We start from the raw sequence: 19,394 nt of genomic DNA, 5'->3' as shown, positions 1-19,394 counted from the left end.
TCTTTGGGATCATTTCAATCCTGGGATGAGTCTTAGCTTCAGAAAGGGGCTCTTGTGTCTTCACTTGCGAGGTTCGTTCGCTAGCCACGCACTATTGAGCACGTGAACTTGGCTAGTTTCTCTAAGAAACTGCATTTTCAAATTTAGTCTTAGTAAATAAATCAATTGAAATAAAATTAATAAGTGAAAAATTTAAAATGGATACTTAATAACTCAACCATTGGAGAAGGTTTCAGTGCATTTGAAACAACGTGGCTATTGAATCTACTTTTTCAATTGTAAATTTTATGAAATCTAAATACGGATTTTTTTTCCGAAGAAAATTTCCTTTCCGAGTTGAAATGTGCCGTCTTTAAGTGTAAAATACATAGCGATTTTTGAAGACTAGCTAAGAAAAAAAATACAGCCAATTAATATTTTTATATTGATTACTTGTAATATTTTGCATATGTTGGGTTAAAGAATAGGATTTGTTATTAAAATTATCACCTCTTTCTTTTTACTTTTTAATGTGACTATTAAAAATGACATGTGGGACTCGAATTATGTTTCTATCGTAGTGTGCCAGTCTAGAGAGTAGAAATATAACTTTGCCAACAGTCAGCGACTTTCCCTGAAAGCATGCTGGTAGCTTAGGAGTATCTTTTTCTAAAAGACAATTTTCAAAAAAAAAAAAAACCTCACGGTCGTTCTCGTTAGTATAGTGGTGAGTATCCCCGCCTGTCACGGGGGAGACCGGGGTTTGATCTCCCGACGGGGAGATTACAGTTGCTTTTTATTTTTTCTCCTCGTCTCTTCCAGTCAAGTAAAAAACAATTTACAAGCGCTTAAAAACCAAATTAAAATAATTAACAAAAAGAAACACAAACTCTAGTCCCAGTTAGCTACAATCCCTTTTTAATAAATTCCAGTCTTCATTTTAAACCTAGTTAGCTCCTAACACCTATTTTTCTTATATGCCTGTGTTAATGTTTAGGCCTTGTATACTCAATGCTGTAACCCAAATTGTTTCCTCTCGCCTAAAGGCTATCAAGCTCCAAAGGGCAATGCAATAAAACCACGCATAAATACGCCTTTCTTCCAAAAACCCTTCAACCTGCACCCCCCCCAAAAAACCTTAGCTGCTGTTCCCCACACAACACCCCTTTCCAGCAAAAAATTGCCAAAAAATTCAACACGCAATCTCCCTAACAGCAGTTACGAGTGGAGACCCTAAGGGGGAACTGAAAGGAGTTAATTAGCTTGGTAGATAGCAAGGGAAGTGTCTCTGGAGAGCCCCTGCCCCACGGGTCAGTGCCTCATTCCCACATAACAAAAAAGCAGCCTGGGAAAAAGTCAAGCTTCGGGCAAACTAGCACCGGAGGTTGCGCCTGAAAACATGCCGGTGGCTGCACAAATAGGAGAGCCTCCGACTTTCTGAGATAAAAACTTGCACAAACCTCCAGCTCACTCAAATAAGGGAACAAGGCCTGAAATAGAAATGCCTTTGTTCTTTGTATAGTCAGCGGGCTCCCAGGAAAAAGTTCCTTCTCTTTTTGTAGGCATAGGCACAGTAGGCTCCAGTGGGTTCCAGTAAGCACTTTCCTTTCCTTTTTTTAAACTGCAAGTCCAGCCTCTATAAATCACAAGTTCAGCCCCTAATTGGTCCTGGGGCAAGGTCCCGGGCCAAGCTTTCACTTCAGTTCCTTAATAGGTCTAGGGCCAAGCAAAGCAGCCTCTACAAATCATCACTTAAGCCCCTAATTATTCCCGGCCGAGGTCCTAGGCTAAGGTCCCGGGCCAAGCTTTCTAATTAGTCCCAGGCCAAGGTCCCAGGCCAACCTAAATCACGCATTCTCCAAAACAGTCGGCAAACTAAGCACATTCCTTCCCGTTTCCAGCCCATAAAAACCCCCCAAGTGGCCTCATAGTAAGCAACCCATTCGGGCCCCCTCTCTGCTGGCAAAAAGCTCAGATGTACTGGACTGAGCATTTGATTTGGAACTGAGTTACATGGGAGAGAGGCAGGGATTCAGTTTGGCTGGGAATCAAACTCTTTTGATAATTTCCTAATAAACTGATAGTCATTAGATGACTTGTACTCTCGATAAGTTGAAACTTTTTCCTAACATGCTGTTTATGATACTGAGTTCTTTGTCACCGGTTGAACTAACAGCAATTGTATTCACAAATTTTCTAGCCTTTAAAATACTGTCTGAGGGTTTTATGTATCTGTTATCTTTTATTATACAAAAGTCATTTATTGGAATGACATATATAATTAGATTGACCCTAACATTTCAGGCTGGATGAGGCAACACAGTGTGAAGATTAAGTGCATGGGCTCTGTTGTGCTTCCTGTGTTTGAATCTTGGCTCTCTTTGTCTCCATTCCCTCCTGTAAAAGAGGATAATGATGATAATTTTAATTCTTAAATGGGTTAATATATAAACATATATTACAAATGTATAAACATTGCCAGGATGGTCCATTGTTAATGCCTGTAGTGGGATGATGTTTGAGATTTTAAGTGTCATTCCATAAAATGGAGGTGAAATTCAACAGGGATGGGAAGAAAGGACATCTGCACCTCAGCCACCCTTTAGCTCCAAACCTCCCTTATGCTCTCATCTGCCCCACAGCCTCCATCCTGTAACAAGAGGACCAGCTGTGCCAGTGGAGGCCACAGCATCTAGCTTATGCCTCCAATGTAACCTGTTACTGCCCACCTGCTCTCCCTGATATTCTCTGACTCTTAGTACTAAGGTCCCACAGAGGCTGCAGTGCCCACAGGCAAGAAGAACCAAAGGGTAGCACTGACTGGTAGTGGCTAGCCACAGCTGTGTGGGGCCAGATTGACACTGCGCAATCGCTAAGTGGATCAGCGTTCAGGCTGCTCTGTCTTGGGAGACATACAGGGACAGGGACCTATAACCAACACCTGCCATAGGCTGGCTTCAGTTAGCCCTTCAGGTTGGGATTCACTGAGTGGTTTTTCTGGAAGTGGCCACCTAGAGTTCCCTGTGGCCAGCTGAGGTATGGGGGCTGGCTTTTTGGGATGTCTAGGGAAAGCCAAAAGCAAAACCCAGAAGATAATTCTTTTTGTGGAGGAGTTAACAGATATAGCACTGACCAATCAGAATAGCCACTGGCTATACATTTCCCCATTATAACAGGATTCACTGCATTCCACAAATTTTGTTTTTTTAAATTTCCAAATATATGAAGGCTTTTAAAAGTTATTTTTTGTCATTGATTTCTGAGTTAAATTCCTTATGTTCAGAAAATGTGCTTCATATAGTACTGATTCCATGACATATGTTGAAGCTTACTGGCCTTAGCCAGGTGCGGTGGCTCAAGCCTGTAATCCCAGCATTTTGGGAGGCCGAGATGGGTGGATCACTTGAGGTCGGGAGTTCAAGACCAGCCTGACCAACATGGTGAACCCGTCTCTACTAAAAATAAAAAATAAATAAATAAAAAATATTAGCCAGGTGTGGTGGCACATGCACCTGTAATCCCAGCTACTTAGGAGGCTGAGGCAGGAGAATCACTTGCACCCAGGAGGCGGAGGTTGCAGTGAGCTGAGATAGTGCCATCCTACTCCAGCCTGGGTGACAGAGCAAGTCTCCATCTCAGAAAAAAAAAAAATAAATAAATAAAATAAACTTATTAGCCTCATATAAAGTCAGTTTTTATAATATCCCGTGTGGGTTTGAGAAGAATGTAGAACTAATAATTATTGATTGCAGTTCTATATATATATCTGTTAAATTGAGCTTGTTAATTGCATTCATATGCTTAATAAAAGTAAATAAGAAAAAAAGACACACGCTTAATAATTTTTTTCTGTTTGATCTAGTAAGGGTTGAAGTATGCGGAATTCTTTCACTGTGGCGACGGATTTGTTCATTTTCCCTTGTAGGCCTAATTCTTGTTTTCATATTTTAATGCCATTTTATCAATTACATATTCATCAGTAGGTTAATCTTTTATTATATGATGACCATCTTCATCCCTAATGATGCATTGTTTCTTAAACTTTATTTTGTCTGATATTGCATAGCTATATGCCAACTTTCTTTTTGTTAGAATATTCCTGGCATTCCCTTTTCCATTTAATCTTTCTGTTTCTTTACGTTTTAATGTCATTCTTCTAAACAGAATAAAATTGATCTTAAAAATTCACTTTATCTTTTAACTGGAAGGTTTTGTTCAGTTGCATTATTATAATTACTGTTATAGGCGGGGTCATGGTGACTCACACCTGTAATGCCAGCACTTTGGGAGGCTGAGGCGCGTGGATCACTTGAGGTCAGGAGTTCAAGACCAGCCTGGCCAACATGGTGAAACCGCATCTCTACTAAAAATTAGGTGGGTGTGGCGGCATGCACCTGTAGTCCCCAGGAGGCTGAGGTGGGAGAATCGCTTGAACCGGGAAGGTGGAGATTGCAGTGAGCCAAGATGCCACCACTGCACTCCAGCCTGGGTGACAGAGACTCTGTCCACCCACCCTCCAAAAAAAATAGCTGATATATTTGAATTTATTTCACCACCTCGTTTTGTACTTTTGACCTCAATTATTCTTTTATTCTTTAAAAATTCTTCCTTTTTACTCTCCTGCTTTTGCATTGCTGTCACATACATGTAAAATGTAGCATAGGAAATGTATCTGTATCCACAATCAACTGGAAACTAATAACTTTTTATTTCTGCTGTCAATCCAACAATGGAGGAAAAGCACAGAGTGGTAGTTCCAAACTTGAACTTCACAGATGAACAAAATTTCCCCACAATGTTGGTTACTGGCCAGGCGAGGCGGCTGAAGCCTATAATCCCAACTACTTGGGAAGCTAAGGCAGGAGGATTGCTTGAGCTTGAGAGTTGCAGGCAGCCGTGAGCTAAGATCGTGCAGCTACACTCCAACCTAGGTGATGGAGCAAGACCCTGTCTCTAATGACATCAGAAAAGTTGGTTACTAGTATAGGGTGGCCAACTTTTCATTTTGCCAAGCTACGAAATTCATAAAACAAATAGCCACAAAACTATCATCTATCCTAATTTTAATTTTAAAAAAGAAAGGACATTTAAAAACAACTTATTTTGGCAAATGAAAACTTATTACTATTGGGTTTTCACCATTAAAGCTGATGAGCTTGGTCTTTCCTCCTTGCTTTTGATAGGGCCGAAAGAGAGACATTGGCTACTTTAACAACTTTAAGGTGGACTCCAAGAATATCACCAACAGCATGACCTTTCCTGCCAAATCCAGCAACCAGAACTGTTGCAGGAAGTCAGGGACCCTGAACGGAGGGACCAGCTGGAGCCGAGGCAGAAGAACATAAATTGTGATGATTTCATGGACATTTATCAGTTTCCAAAATTAATAGTTTTATAATTTCTTACACCTGTCTTTACTGCAATCTCTGAACATAAATTGTGAAGATTTCATGGACATTTATCACTTCCCCAATCAATACTCTTATAATTTCTTATGCCTGTCTTTAATCTCTTAATCCTGTCATCTTCATAAGCTGAGGATGTCTGTCACCTCAGGACCCTGTGATGGTTGCGTTAACTGTACAAATTGTAAAACATGCGTGTTTGAACAATATGAAATCAGTGCACCCTGAAAAAGAACAGAATAACAGCAATTTTCAGGGAAAAAGGAAAGAAAACCGTAAGGTCTGACTGCCTGTGGGGTCGGGCAGAATGTTGTCATATTTTTCTTCTTGCAGAGAGCCTGTAGATGGACACGTGAGTAGGAGAAATATTGCTGAATTCTTTTCCCCACAAGGAATATTAATAATTGATAGCCCTGGGGAAGGAATGCATTCCTGGGGGTAGGTCTATAGATGGCCGCTCTGGGAGTCTCAGTCTTATGTGGTTGAGATAAGGACTGAAATACACCCTGGTCTCCTGCAGTACCCTCAGGCTTACTAGAATTGGGAAATTCCAGCCTGGTAAATTCTAGTGAGACCAGTTGTCTGCTCTCGAACCCTGTTTCCTGTTAAGATGTTTATCAAGACAATGCGTGCACAGCCCCACATAGGCCCTCATCAGTAATTCTAATTTTGCCTTGCCTTGTGATCTTTTATTGCCCTTTGAAGCATGTGATCTTTGTGACTTACTCCCTGTTTGTACACCCCTTGCCCTTTTAGAATCCCTAATAAAAATTTGCTGGTTTTGTGGCTCAGGTGGGCATCATGGAACCTGCCAATATGTGATGTCACCCCCGGCGGCCCAGCAGTAAAATTTATCTCTTTGTACTCTTTCTCTTCATTTCTCAGACTGGCTGACACTTAGGGAAAATAGAAAAGAACCTACATTGAAATATTGGGGGCTGGTTCCCCTGATACACAACTTCATCATTTTTTTCAATAAAACTCAGGCAATCATCATCAGGTGCAAAGGCTGTGATTTTCTTGCTGTTCTCTCATCTGCCTCACAGCCTCCATCCTGTAACAAGAGGATCAGCTGTGCCAGTGGAGACCACAGCATCTAGCTTATGCTGGATGATCAGCTTGGCCCTGGCACACTTCTCAGTGGCAGAGCTGGGCTATTTGGCTCCAATCCCTACTTTTTCCAGCCCAATTCCCTTTGGGTGAGAAGCACCTCCAAAAGGGCTGGTCTTCAGGACTGTGCCTGAATGGGCTTTTCTGTACCATTTACCATGCCACTTCTGATCCTATCGGTGACTATGGAGCTTCCTGGCGGTAGACAGTCCATGACGCTTGCCAATATTGCGGGCTCCACAGGTCTGAGCAAAAGAACAGAAACAAAAATTTAAAGTATAAAAGAAATGACTGTACGCCTGGTATGGTGGCTCTTGCCTGTAATCCCAGCACTTTGGGAGGCTGAGGCAGGAGGATCACCTGAGGTCAGGAGTTTGAGACCAGCCTGGCCAACATAGCGAAAGCCCATCTCTACTAAAATACAAAAAAATTAGCCGGGCGAGGTGGCAGGTGCCTGTAGTCCCAGCTACTCGGGAGGCTGAGGCAGGAGAATGGCGTGAATCCCGGGGGGCGGAGCCTGCAGTGAGCCGAGATCGCTCCAACCTGGGCGACAGCGAGACTCTGTCTCAAAAAAAAAAAAAAAAAAAAATACAAAAATTAGCCGGGCATGGTGGCCCATGACTGTAATCTCAGCTACTCAGGAGGCTGAGTCAGGAGAATTGCTTGAATGTGGGAGGTGGAGGTTGCAGTGAGCCGAAATCTCGCCACTGCACTCCAGCCGGGGTAACAGAGCAAGACTCCATCTCAAAAAAAAAATTAATAAAAAAAAAAATGACTCTAGTTTAAAGATCATTTGGCAAATTTATTTATTTAGTTATTTATTATACATATGATACTGTGTACATATAAACATATATGCATATATAATTTCTGCATATGCATATCTATGTTTGCATGTCTTCTCATTTCACTGAACATCATTGAAAACTTCCACCTGCACCTAAACTGGAGCCCACTGATGACAGAGGATGGCAGGGCAGAAAGAAAGGAGATTCTGTGTGGAGGCTATGGAGAGGCCCTGGGTCTTGGGCAATATAGAGAATGGCTTTTGTCCAAGTGTTCTTATTGTTCAATTCCCATCTATGAGTGAGAACATGCGGTGTTTGATTTTCTGTCCTTGAGATAGTTTGTTCAGACTGATGGTTTCCAGCTTCATCTATGTCCCTACAAAGGACATGAACTCATCCTTTTTTATGGCTGCATAGTATTCCATAGTGTATATGTGCCACATTTTCTTAATCCAGGCTATCATTGATGGACATTTGGGTTGGTTCCAAGTCTTTGCTATTGTGAATAGTTCTGCAATAAACATACGTGTGCATGGTGGGGAACATCACACAGTGGGACCTGTCGTGGGTGGGGGAAGGGGGGAGGGATAACATTAGGAGAAACATCTAATGTAAATGACAAGTTAATGGGTGCAGCACACCAACATGGCACATGTATACATATGTAACGAACCTGCAGCTTGTGCACATGTAGCCTAGAACTTAAAGTATATATATATATATGAATAAAGTATATATATATATATATATGAATTAAAGAACAAAAAAAAAGCCTTTTTAGACCCAGCACTGACGAGGTTCCCTAGGTCGATGGTGGTGGAATCAGGGGTCTCTGTCCTCAGATATTTGGATCTGGATATGTCAGCATGAAAGTCCTTAAGTTGCAGGCATTTTTTAAAAATATTTTTTATTTCCAAGCTGAATACCATTAATTGGAATGTTACAGGCTTTTTAAGCTCCGTGTTCTGTCTGCATGTCTAATATGCCGGTAGAAACCTTTCAAAACAGCGTGGGTTGAAGACTAATTTTGCAACACAAAACTCACTTACTTAGATATCACATTTTGCTGGACGTGATTGGACCTGTAAGAAAATATTTTTAATGCTCACGATAACAAGCTTATTATGAGTCAGCACTAAACGTGTGCACATGCATACATAAATTGTCTACATCAGCAAAAAAAGCTTATCGTCGTACTTCTCTGACCAAAATCAACGGAACCCCCGAACCCACAGAGAGCATCCATTTTGGATTCCCCGAAAACCCTTCGTTCCTGCATCCTCTTTTGCTCTCCTTTTCTCAGCTTCTTCTGCTGGAAGCTGAGTCCTGCTCCAGATCTAGGCAAGTGCTAGCGCGGAAAAAATACCTGCCTCGCTCAGGGCTAGGAGCCGCGCCCTGAAGCACGGAAAGCTAATTGTGTCACTGGTTTCAAATCAACCTCAATTTTTTTGGAGACGTTAGAGTGCTGAACATTTTTTCTTCAGTGAAGTGACTTGGCAGCCGGAATCGCTAACGCCCGTCTCTGTGGCGCAATCGGTTAGCGCGTTCGGCTGTTAACCGAAAGGTTGGTGGTTCGATCCCACCCAGGGACGGAAGTCGCATTTTGTGAACCTTCGGTTTTTGAAACTTTGACTGAAAAAACCGCGTGCGATGCTATCCGCCGGGAGCGCTGGGGCCTTGGCTCTCAAAACCAGCCGCGGTGCTAACCGCCGGGAGCTCTGGCAGCTGACCTCAGCGTTGTGTGGTTCCCAATGTCCTCTTCTGCCTTAGTGCTGTACGGGTAATTTTGAGGTATTTGGTATTTCCGACTAGGGTTGTAGTTTTAACTCTTAGCTGCTTAACCACGGCAATTATGTTATGGAAACTGACACTTTAAGAAAATTTACTGACCAAAGGAAGTAAGTACTAATAATACCAAAACGAATTGTTTGTCTTTCCACCAAACCTGTACCTGCCTTGCCTTTCTATTTCCTAACTCAGAAAACAGGCACTATGTGTGGAACCTGGTCCTTAGTCACGCCATGTACTGCTGGCTGCCAATTCTTGGAGAGTCGGCCTCCTAAATACCTTGTTGATTAAGCACCTTCCTCTCCAGCCTCACCGCCAGTTACTTCCTCATTGCTCCCTTTGGGTTACTGCATCCTGCCTTGCTGCCCTATCTGGCTTCCGGTCTTCAACTCTCCTGTCCCGTCCATCCATCAAGTAGTTGCCAGAGAATCCTTCTAAAATACTATACGGTACAAACCTGGTCTGCTTAAACTCTCTCAATGTATTGCAGGGTCTGATACGATCTTCTTAGTTTGGAAGGTGATGCCCTTCATGATCTGGCCCTGAAACCCTTTCCTCTCCCTCACCGACACAGAACCAAACTGCTTTCTTGAACTCACACTCTGGCTTTTGAATCTTTGCCTATGAACCTTGGGCTTTTCTTCTCTTCTTTGCCTGGCAAACTCCTACTCATCCTTCATGACCACACCCCCCAAATCAAGCCTCTTTTCTGCAGCCCTTTCTTCATTCTCTTCGTATTTAACTGTTTTTCTCACTAGAAATAAAGCTTCTCCAGGAAATGACCCTGTGTTGTTCATCTGGTATCTTCAGCACCTGAACTGAAGCTTGCACATTGTAGGTAGTAAATAAATGTGAGGTGAATGTCCAAGGTTTCCAAATGCACTTGTGTCGTGTCTGAATCTTATGTAATATTTATGTATGTAATCTAGCTTGAATCCTCTTGGTATATAGCTCATAATTCATACAATCAGGCTGACCCTCTACCTCTGCCCAGGCCTCTACCTCCAGTGTAGCTGTGCCTTCTCTTATCTGCCCCAATGCTCTCAAACTATCTCTAATGCTTATTCACCCTCCTATCCCATACTTCCCATAAGAATCCCCCTTAGCCCAATTGTCTCAGCAAGATTTGGAAAGCAAGCTGGCTAATTCATATGAGTTGTGGTGAGATGGTTGCTGGGAGGAGGGGGTGTTTCTTACCAATTCAAACCAATCTCTGTTACAGTGGTGGACAAAGGGAAGAAGAAAGAATTTTATCATTCATATTTTATTACCATGGTTTTCCCATCTTCTATCTGAGAGTAGCATGCAAGATCTTGTAAAATGCTTTATTGGAACCAAGAAATGTTGCACTTAAAGCTTACAAAACAGAGACAGCTAAAGCTTTCTTTCATAAGCAACAATTGTCTTCTCCATCCCCACCTCATTGGAACTGACATGATGAAGGATTTGAAAGTTTCATAACTTAACTCAGGGAAGCTCAGTAGTACATTTAGTATTGGTTATACAACATTTGTTTAATAAATGCAATGAACAAAGCTACACAGGAATTAGATATTGAAGCAGAAAAGGTGGTTTTACAGTCCCTGCGTTAACCTCTAATTCTTACTACCCTGGCCAAGAAAGCATTTTCACCTCCTGTGCTTTCCTTCCTGTGTGCTTGTGGTTGGTTCTTTCTTCTCAGGCTTTCTCATTCTGATGCTGAGATAGTTCTGTTCACTTAGCTTAACTTGGGACAGTGACACAAGGTTTGTTCTGTACTTTCTTTTCCACCCCACCCCCCACCCCAATCCTCAGTCCCCTTCCTAGGACCATTTTCTACTCCTAGCATTAAGAGGGCTCATCGTTATATACTTGGAGATGGTCCAGTTCTGATAGACTCCCCTGGAAGACTCAATTCTACCTCACCCTCATGATTTCCTGTTAATTCCACTACGGCTAATGTTCTAGGAAGACAGCCTTATCTCTGGGCTCAGATGGGAACACCTCCCTTAGACTATCCTGGACTACCCTGCTATTTCTCAGCCATGCTTTCATTGGTCCCACTGAATTCCCTAGATCCCCAGCAGTTCCCACACTCCGTATGGCCCTGCCTCAACCATTAATTCTACTTATCCATTTATTTAGGAATAATTGTTTTTTTCCCCTCTAAACTGGGTAATTTATAACACGAGCAATTTTTGTATGTTTAAAGGATTACCATCCCTAGCCTGTATTGTTGCTTTGCTGTGAGGGAATGGTTGGGACAGAAAAAGTGTTTGTGTAGCTCTGAAACTTCAATTTCTAGGAATGCAGCTACTCACTGGGGCTTCCCTGCTTGAAGATCATGGGCTTTTCCCTTCCACTGGAGACCAAGGAAAAATCAAGAGTTGGGTAAGGGATCTGGCTCTGAGTTCTATGTTTCCTGCTGCTTGTAGAGAGGCCTGAGGATGATGGGGTTGCAAATCCAGAGAAATGTTCAGAGATGCTGCTGCTACTGCTCTTATTACCCCCATGGGATGGGGGTCATTTGTCTTGAGAGTCCTTTCTCCATTTAAATTTATGGTCCTTCCAGTCTCTTGTTGAGCTTCGAATGTTTCTCTTCACAGAGAAATATAGTCCTGTGTCCACTGCAAAAAGGAGTACCATCACCAAGCAGAAAGAGACTTGGTACCCAGGTGGAAAGAATGATGAGATGGTTGACACTGCCAAACCTATTAGGAGAAGTGGAGAGATGAAAAAAAATGACAGTCACTAAGGCAGATATTTGGAACAAACAGCGAGGTCACCAGTAGAGAGTCTTTGACAACTGCCAACAGACAAGTGGTAGGAATGGTGGGGAAGTCTGTGGGAAAGTATTGCTTCCTCCCATTGGTTCCTGATCTTAGTGCTATCAGAGCAGAGGACAGCTCACCAAACACTTAGCAAAGGCTCCTGCTTGTTTGACAGAGATGTGACAGGGAGCGTTAGCAAGTTAGGTTGTAAGCTGGGTTTTGTGTGACAGTTAAGAAATTGTCAGACAACGCTATGGTCTAGAAACTGGGACAAATTTGTTGATTTTGCATTTCAATTTTTTAAACTCTTGATTTTGATATATTTCCAAACTTAAAAAAAAATGACCAGAATAGTATAAAGAAATCTCGTATATCCTTTACCCAGATCCACTCATTGTTTACATGTTACCCCATTTGCTTTATTTGCTCTCTTTCCCTAACCACTTGGGAGTATTTACTTTCAGTTTAAAGTGTCATGAAATTATTTTTGTACAAATTATGGCATTGTAGTGTCAAAATCTCAAAAGGTGTTTTGCTGCCTTTCTACATGCAAATTGTTTACAATTTATGTCTTGGGCTAGTTACAGATAGAAGTTCTGTGAAACTGGAAAGTCCAGGCACACCACTCTAGAGCTCGATTCTGGAGGCTGGTGCTACAGAACCTAGAGATGTTTTGTGGATGACTTAATGGGATCATAGGATATTAGTGCTTGTTCAAATCTTTTACTTACTGGTTAAATATACAGGCTTTGAAGTCTTTGATGTGACCTTAGGACAACTTATTTATTTATTTTTGCACCTCGGTTACTTCATCTGTAAAATGGAATATTACCTATCTCATGTTGTGAAGGTCTACTGTGATAGTCAAACCAGGTGCATGTAAAGAATTGTTTAGCACAGAGTCTAGCGCACTGAAAGTTGCCCAATAAATGTCAGCTTATTTTTGTTAAGGAAGAAGAAATTGGGATTCAGAGAGACTAAGTGGCTCACCTCTGGTCAGATGGTTAATTAGCTGCAGGGCCAGAACCCAGGTTCTGGGCTCTTTCTGTGAGGGGATGAGGGGCTCCTGCCAGTTTGGATCGTGGCTAAAAGGCTTGGATAAGAAGGAGGCCAGCACGATAGGAAGGTATGACATCGTGGGTGTGATTAGGGTAAGGAAAGACAGAGGTATTTATTGGGGAGGAGATGTGGCTTCTGCTCCTGCCATCATGCTGCACAGTGAATGACACCTCTTAGCTACCCCAAAAGAATGGACTGAAAAAGAGCTGCAAACCTACCCTGCAATCAGGGACTTTTGGGGACCTCCTGGTGATCACCAGGAGGGAACCACTTATGAAGAAGTGCGTGGAAGAATCAGGAATCTCCTCCCAACTCAACTTCCCAGTGTGAGTGCAGGTTCCACACACAGGCGTCCCTGGGCATTCCAGGGTGGCACATGTCTCACCTTGAGTGATGGTGATGTTCACAGTCTCTGAAGACACATTTTTACTCCCAACAAGCCCCCTGCAGAAGTAGGAGCCGCTGTCTTTGAGTGTGGCTTTTGGAATGTAGAAGTCAGAATTATGATGAAAATACTTCCTGCCTTTGCCATTCTGTAAATATGTGACCTTATGCAGAGCAGTGTTCTTCCAGCTGTGACACCTCAGGTGAATAGGGTCTTCCTCCTTGAACACCCACCGAGGGGCCTGGAGCAACAGCCAGCCTGAAAGACACAGAGACACCCCAGGCCCGGGAGGCCTCAGCTCTCAGTGCAGAGCTTTGTGAAGGGGCCACGTACCACCCAGATCCTGAGACATAAGGGAAAGCCAGATTGGGAGTCAACCCTGCATAACTCCCTTTGGGGAAGAGCTGATGGGGCCCTGCAAGAGAACTGAAGTCATACCAAGACCTTTGTCTAATGGAGAAGAGGGACACACACACATGGGATCAACACACAGGGTTAGAGCAGAGGGACTAAGCAATGAGGTAAGTGAGAAGCAACGATGAGCATATCTGCAGGATCCTTAAGTGCTAGACTTAGATTTGCTGTGGCAGGTGACAAGGATTCACAGTAAGTTCTAGATCAGAGTAAAAATTGCATTTGAAAATGATGAATTGCCCTATTAGAGGAAAAGGTAGATTTCAGAAGGAATAGGCAATCAAAGGAATATTGAAAGACTCTTGTGGCAGTCAGGAATAAGGTGACGGTGGCCACGGAGTGGCTGCAGAAATTGTGAAGGAGAGCTCAATGTAAACATCAGGGAGGGGAAGGGCGTGACTGGTATTGCTCAGCGTGGCAATTCGTGGTTTCTGAGGTGTCACAGGGCCTCAGTGAGACCAACTTTATTACTGAGCATGGCCTTCAAGAGAGGAAATTCTTATATCGCCAGAGCTTATTCTCACGATCATGTCACCAAGTAATCAGACTTCACAAAGACAGAACATGAAGTCATGGTCGGGAAAGGGCCTGAATAATTAAAAAATAATGATATTATAGATAAGTATTATAATGGCATAAGAAAATATTCATGAGACAATTTTAAGTTAAAAAAGCATAATACTTCAAATATTTTAAAAAGTATTATGCACAGAAAAAAGAAGGATATGCACTTACATATTAACAGGTGTTTTCTCTGAAGGAGTGAGACCGAAGGACATTTTAAATTTCTCCTGTTTACTTTTATATATTTTTGAAATTGACCCCAAACGACTTTTGTAATAAGAACAAAACAAAATTTACTATAATTTTATTTTTTAAATCTACATTCTCAGGTTGAATTACTATAATTTTAAAAATCTGCTACCTGATGCTAAACAAAATTGGTAGGACGTGTGTTGGTCATGATTCTCTACCACAAAGATTTGCCAAACAGAAAGTAATCTTCATTACCTATTAAGAGATATCATTTATCAAAAGAAGCCATGTGCCTATCTATCCACTTACTTTTTCAGCAGAGAGATGAATCATTATTAGCATAAAGTCATGGTTAGTATATAGTCTGGTGGCCTTTGGAGGAACATTCTTGTTCGAATCTGTCCTGTCATGGACTCAGTGAATGTCCATATGTATATTCCTTCAAGTGATATTTCATCAAGCACTCACTATGTATGACACACTGTGGACTGGAGATACCCAGATGATGGGACATATAGTTCTCAGCCTCAAAGAATCTACAGTCTAGACATAGAAACATAAATATTCAGAAATAATCACAATACAATATGACGAGTGCTACAACAGGCTAAGAATAAAGGACTGCGGGGCTGACTAGATTGGAATAAAGAAATTCTGCCTGAAAGAAGTAAAAAATGCAGGCTGGGTGCGGTGGCTCACATCTGTAATCCTAGTACTTTGGGAGGCCGAGGTGGGCAGATCATGAGGTCAGGAGATCAAGACCATCCTGGCTAACGCCGCGAAACCCCGTCTCTACTAAAAATACAAAAAATTAGCCGGCCGTGGTGGCATGCACCTGTAGTCCCAGCTACTTGGGAGGCTGAGGCAGGAGAATTGCTTGAACCCAGGAGGTGGAGGTTGCAGTGAGCCAAGATTGCGCCACTGCACTCCAGCTTGGGTGACAGAGAGAGACTCTGTCTCAAAAACAAACACAAACAAACAAACAAACAAACAAAAAAAGAAGTAAAAAATGCTTCTCAGAGGAGGACATAAGTGAAATGGGTCCTAAAGGATTAAAGGATGCTCAGAAGTTTACCTGGTGAGGCTAATTCTCATGGTCACAGTTTAATATAGCCTTGATTGGCTAGACTTCTAAAGCCAGTTTCTAGAGCCAAGTTCAAGGCAAACTAGTAACTCCTAGACTTGATTTTTCTATTGCTTTCTCTTGGTAATTCCCCCATTTTATTTGGTTGTAGGTGGACATCTCTTACCTAGCTAGAAATGGACATACCTTCTTGTAGCTCTGGAGAGTGAAGACCATGTCAGTTGAGTGGTACTGTCAGAGGCCAAAGAGCTACAAAAATCAGTTTCAGAGGCCCAATTCCATGGAGCCCTCTTGCAGATCCACCTCCTTATGCCGTTCTTCCCCCAAAGCTTGTTCCACCCATAAACATTGTATGAATGGAACAGCCGCGGAAGTAGAGTCAGGTTTGCAGGGCGACACTGCAGGGACCAGGCTATGTGGTAAGATTGTAGGGACACCAGGAAAGACCCCTGCCTTCAAAATATTTCTCCTACCTGTGTCTGACGTCTATATTCTGTTAATAGTACACAAGGACTTTCATGTCATGATTAATGTGCAGGCTGAACATGTATCTGCCTCTATTGGAAGAGCTATCACATTACCAAATTTATGCTTAATTATAGGTTTGAGTATAGCATTGATGAGGAGACAGAAAGATATGATGCTAGGCCACTAGGATTGCTTTGGGAGGTGGCTTAGGGCATTACATGTCTGAGAGCGAGAAGGAGATTGAGGTCCTAACACCAAATTCATTAATTTATTCAATAAATATTATTGGCCAGGTGTGGTGGCTCACGCCTGTAGTCCCAGCACTTTGGGAAGCCAAGGCAGGTGAATCACCTGAGGTCAGGAGTTTGAGACCAGACTGACCAACATGGTGAAACCCTGTCTCTACTAAAAATACAAAAATTAGCTGGGCGTGGTGGCAGGCGCCTGTAATCTCAGCTACTCGGGAGGCAGAGGCAGGAGAATCACTAGAACCCGGGAGGCAGAAGTTGCAGTGAGCTGAGATCGCCCCATTGCACTCCAGCCTGGGTGACAGAGTGATACTGTGTCTCAAAAAATAAAATTAAAAAAAATGAAAACAAATAAATAACTATTATTGAGCATCTATGCCATGGCCTAACCTTCACATGACACATTCACATTGTATGCATTCCATATGGGGATTCCTGGAATTGTGCAATGCAGCAGTCCTATATCTATTGTCTGACAGGCTTTGACATTTTGCCGAAGACCTACTTAGAGCTAGGACTACAACTCTGATACCATTCAGTGGGACCACACATCATCTCATCTTAGCTTTTATCTCTAAGAATATCATCTCTGGTATTTCAGGACCCTTTGTTTCACCCTTTATTGGTGATTTTCCTCTTCCCCTTCATCAGCTCACCGATATGGACTTCTAGCTGCACCGGGTCACTGAGGGTGGAGAGGCTTGTCTGGCACCTGTACTCTCCACTGTCGTAGACTGTGGCAGCGGCAATGAAGTAGCTCGAGGCCTGGCTTGAGATGAGGCTCTCATTGTGAAACCACTGTGTGGAATTGTCCTCAGGGGAGTAGGCTCCCTGGCACTTCAGAGTCACATTGTCCTTCTCGAGCACCCTGTACCATTGAGTCTCCAGGAACACCACAGCCTTTGGGAGATCTTCTGAGGAGCCAAGATAATGTGGGGTGAGGACAGGGAGAGGAGCAGGCTCTACACTGCCATTCCCGGGGAGCCTCAAAGCCAGAATGAGCTCATTGCAAACCCATGCTTGGTGGCTCAGTCTTAGAGCATCTTGGCCCCATTTTTGGCCTGTTCAGTATCTTAAGGAAAGCTGGCCAGAGAAGCATAGGGCCAAGTTCTGCTGTGTTGGAGGAACTATCCCTGCTAACCCCACATCAGCATTTTCCCATTCAATAAGCATTTCCCAATATCTTATGGCCTTTGTCCCCATATGTGCCCCACTGGGTCAATCCAAGACCATGAAGCTGACTCACCAGTCCGCATGCCAGCTGAAACTGCAAGAAAAAAGAGTAAATCAAGTATTGAGTAGGGGCAGAGATCAGAGTGATTAGAACATAGAGTGAGTTTAAAACTCCCCTGCCCTCCTCTGCCCCAGGAGCCCAATTTTCCCAAGAATCAGGATGTTTCTGGTGGAAACCTTGCTACCTGCTCTCTGGTCTCCACTGTTCATGCCTCTTGCGCCACTGTCAACCCAAATCCCTATTTTCAACACTGCTCCCTTACCCCTTGCTCCCTGTGCAAACTCACAAATTAAGGGTACAGGTTGAATTTCCCTGAACCAAGCCACAGAAACAGCCTCAACCCATATCCCCACAAGAAAGGGTAGAAATTAAAAATCATAGAGGAGAACCCTGGAATGTCAAACTGAAAGAGACAGACCCTAGGGACCATCTAGTCGAAGCTCTTTGGTTCCACATAGTGATTCTGGGACCCAGAGGGGTGAAGTGACTGGCCTCACTCATGAGTATGCCCCAATTGGAACCAGCATTCTCCTCATTTCTAGCCCCATCTTGGCTTGTCCTAGGAGCTCAATCCACAGCTATAGATGTGGTGAGGGGTCCCATCCCTTCGTGGGAGTCTTATCCCTAGCCTAAAAAGGGGTCTCTGCTGAACCCAAGGCATCTCAAACTTCTCCCTCAACCAGGGAGACCCTGACTTACCTAGAAGTAGCAGAGCAGTTGGGAGGAGCAGCTGCCACATGATGCCACACTGGAGTGGACAAGTCACCAAAGATATCCGGAGCCCTCAAGGGACCAAGCCGACTAGACAGGAGGAAGTAAACAGCCTTTCCCCAGCCCCTCCACCCATCTCTGTCACCCCCCAATTTCCTTTTCTTGAAACTTCATCTGACTTCTCAATCTGAAGTCTGGCAAGGGAGCCCCACCATAGAACAGGACCAGGAAGGAAAGAGCCTGGAGGCAAGGTGGGTGGGTCTGCCCCCTTTACTCCCCCAAAGGTCTGCGGCTGAGCATCTGAGGACACACACAGAATCTGCCAGAGTGTGCCCTCAGCCATCCCAGGATGCTTGCCCCCATCTCCTGGATTTGGATCCACCCAGCACCAAGAATGGGACAGCAAGACCCTGGGGATGAGATTCAAGGTGGGAGGAGCATTCTTTGAGAGCTTCCTTCATTTCACCTCAGAACTTCTCACTCTCCTGCCTCGTCCAGACCCATCTATCTCCAGCCGAGGCCCTGCCTGCACACAGAAAGTGGTCCTTTCAAATCTTCAGACCACTAGCAGTGTCTCTGCCTCAATATTATTTCCACGCAGAATTTCTTTCAAAATTCAAAATTCAAAATCTATATGCTCCTGGGATATGTAATCCACAGGAGCTACTGACTTTTTAGTGTGATTTGATCATTAGATTTCCAGATTAGAAGAAACCCAGGTAGGGGAGAGAAATGGGCCCTGGAAGAACGAGTCACCAGTGAAAGGCTGAAAAGATCACAGAAAAGGTGGGGGTGGGGAGGGGCGAGGACAGGAACTCTTTACCTTCCTCGTGTTACCCAGGTCCTGCGGATTTAGCTCAGGCCCCTCCAGGCCACTGGATCTGGGCTGGTCTGTCAGCCTAGGAGCCAGGGCTCCAGGGCTCCTTACCAGAAAAGGTGGAGGGGGGTGGCCAGGAAGTGGGAGGGTTGTTAACCTCTTCTCTTCTCTCCAGATTCTTCCTCGTAACCCCACGTTGTTTACTCTCACAATGGTCCAGGTCCCAGGCAGAAAATCAGATGACTCTGCTTGATAGTGCCACTCCCGCAGTGGATTCGTGGACATCTGGGACAGGTCTCACCTGGCTTAGAAAAGCCCAGGAGGCGAGCAGCAGGCCCGTGTGGGCACCTGATACTTGTTAGGGGTGGAGTGGAGGCAGGGGCTGACACAGGTGCCCG

The 19,394-nt window shown here is 43.7% G+C and overlaps 1 protein-coding gene and 1 non-coding gene across 3 annotated transcripts; one reads left to right on the top strand and one right to left on the bottom strand.

Moving 5' to 3' along the window:
• Positions 1-8,800: 8,800 nt before the first annotated feature.
• Positions 8,801-8,874, top strand: TRNAN-GUU (transfer RNA asparagine (anticodon GUU)). The gene has a single exon. It is a non-coding gene; the product is annotated as a tRNA-Asn (tRNA).
• Positions 8,875-10,318: 1,444 nt separating this feature from the next.
• FCGR3A (Fc gamma receptor IIIa) lies at positions 10,319-19,095 on the bottom strand. Of its 2 annotated transcripts, XM_034939120.4 has the most exons (6): positions 19,003-19,095; positions 18,168-18,269; positions 17,481-17,501; positions 16,891-17,148; positions 13,265-13,522; positions 10,319-11,760 (listed from the first exon to the last, which is right to left on the bottom strand). In XM_034939120.4, the coding sequence occupies exons 2-6, from the start codon at positions 18,205-18,207 to the stop codon at positions 11,573-11,575; spliced, it is 765 nt and encodes a 254-aa protein (XP_034795011.2). In that variant the 5' UTR covers positions 18,208-18,269; positions 19,003-19,095; the 3' UTR covers positions 10,319-11,572. The 2 variants fall into 2 exon arrangements, with proteins under 2 accessions (XP_034795011.2, XP_034795019.2); XM_034939128.3 differs by lacking the exon at positions 19,003-19,095 and having other exon boundaries at positions 16,891-17,145; positions 18,168-18,320.
• Positions 19,096-19,394: the final 299 nt, after the last annotated feature.

This window comes from Pan paniscus, chromosome 1 (genome assembly GCF_029289425.2).
Source record: "Pan paniscus chromosome 1, NHGRI_mPanPan1-v2.0_pri, whole genome shotgun sequence".
In the NCBI taxonomy this organism is placed as follows: Eukaryota; Metazoa; Chordata; class Mammalia; order Primates; family Hominidae; genus Pan; species Pan paniscus.
This window is presented reverse-complemented; position numbering and strand designations above follow the sequence as displayed.

Excerpts from the sequence above, each read along its gene's own strand:
- FCGR3A (XM_034939120.4), bottom strand. The coding sequence starts at position 18,207 with ATGTGGCAGCTGCTCCTCCCAACTGCTCTGCTACTTCTAG. Across the intron at positions 13,523-16,890 it reads GCAGCTAGAAGTCCATATCG|GCTGGCTGTTGCTCCAGGCC; the intron begins GTGAGCTGATGA and ends TGTGTCTTTCAG. Across the intron at positions 11,761-13,264 it reads GAACATCACCATCACTCAAG|GTTTGGCAGTGTCAACCATC; the intron begins GTGAGACATGTG and ends TTCTCCTAATAG.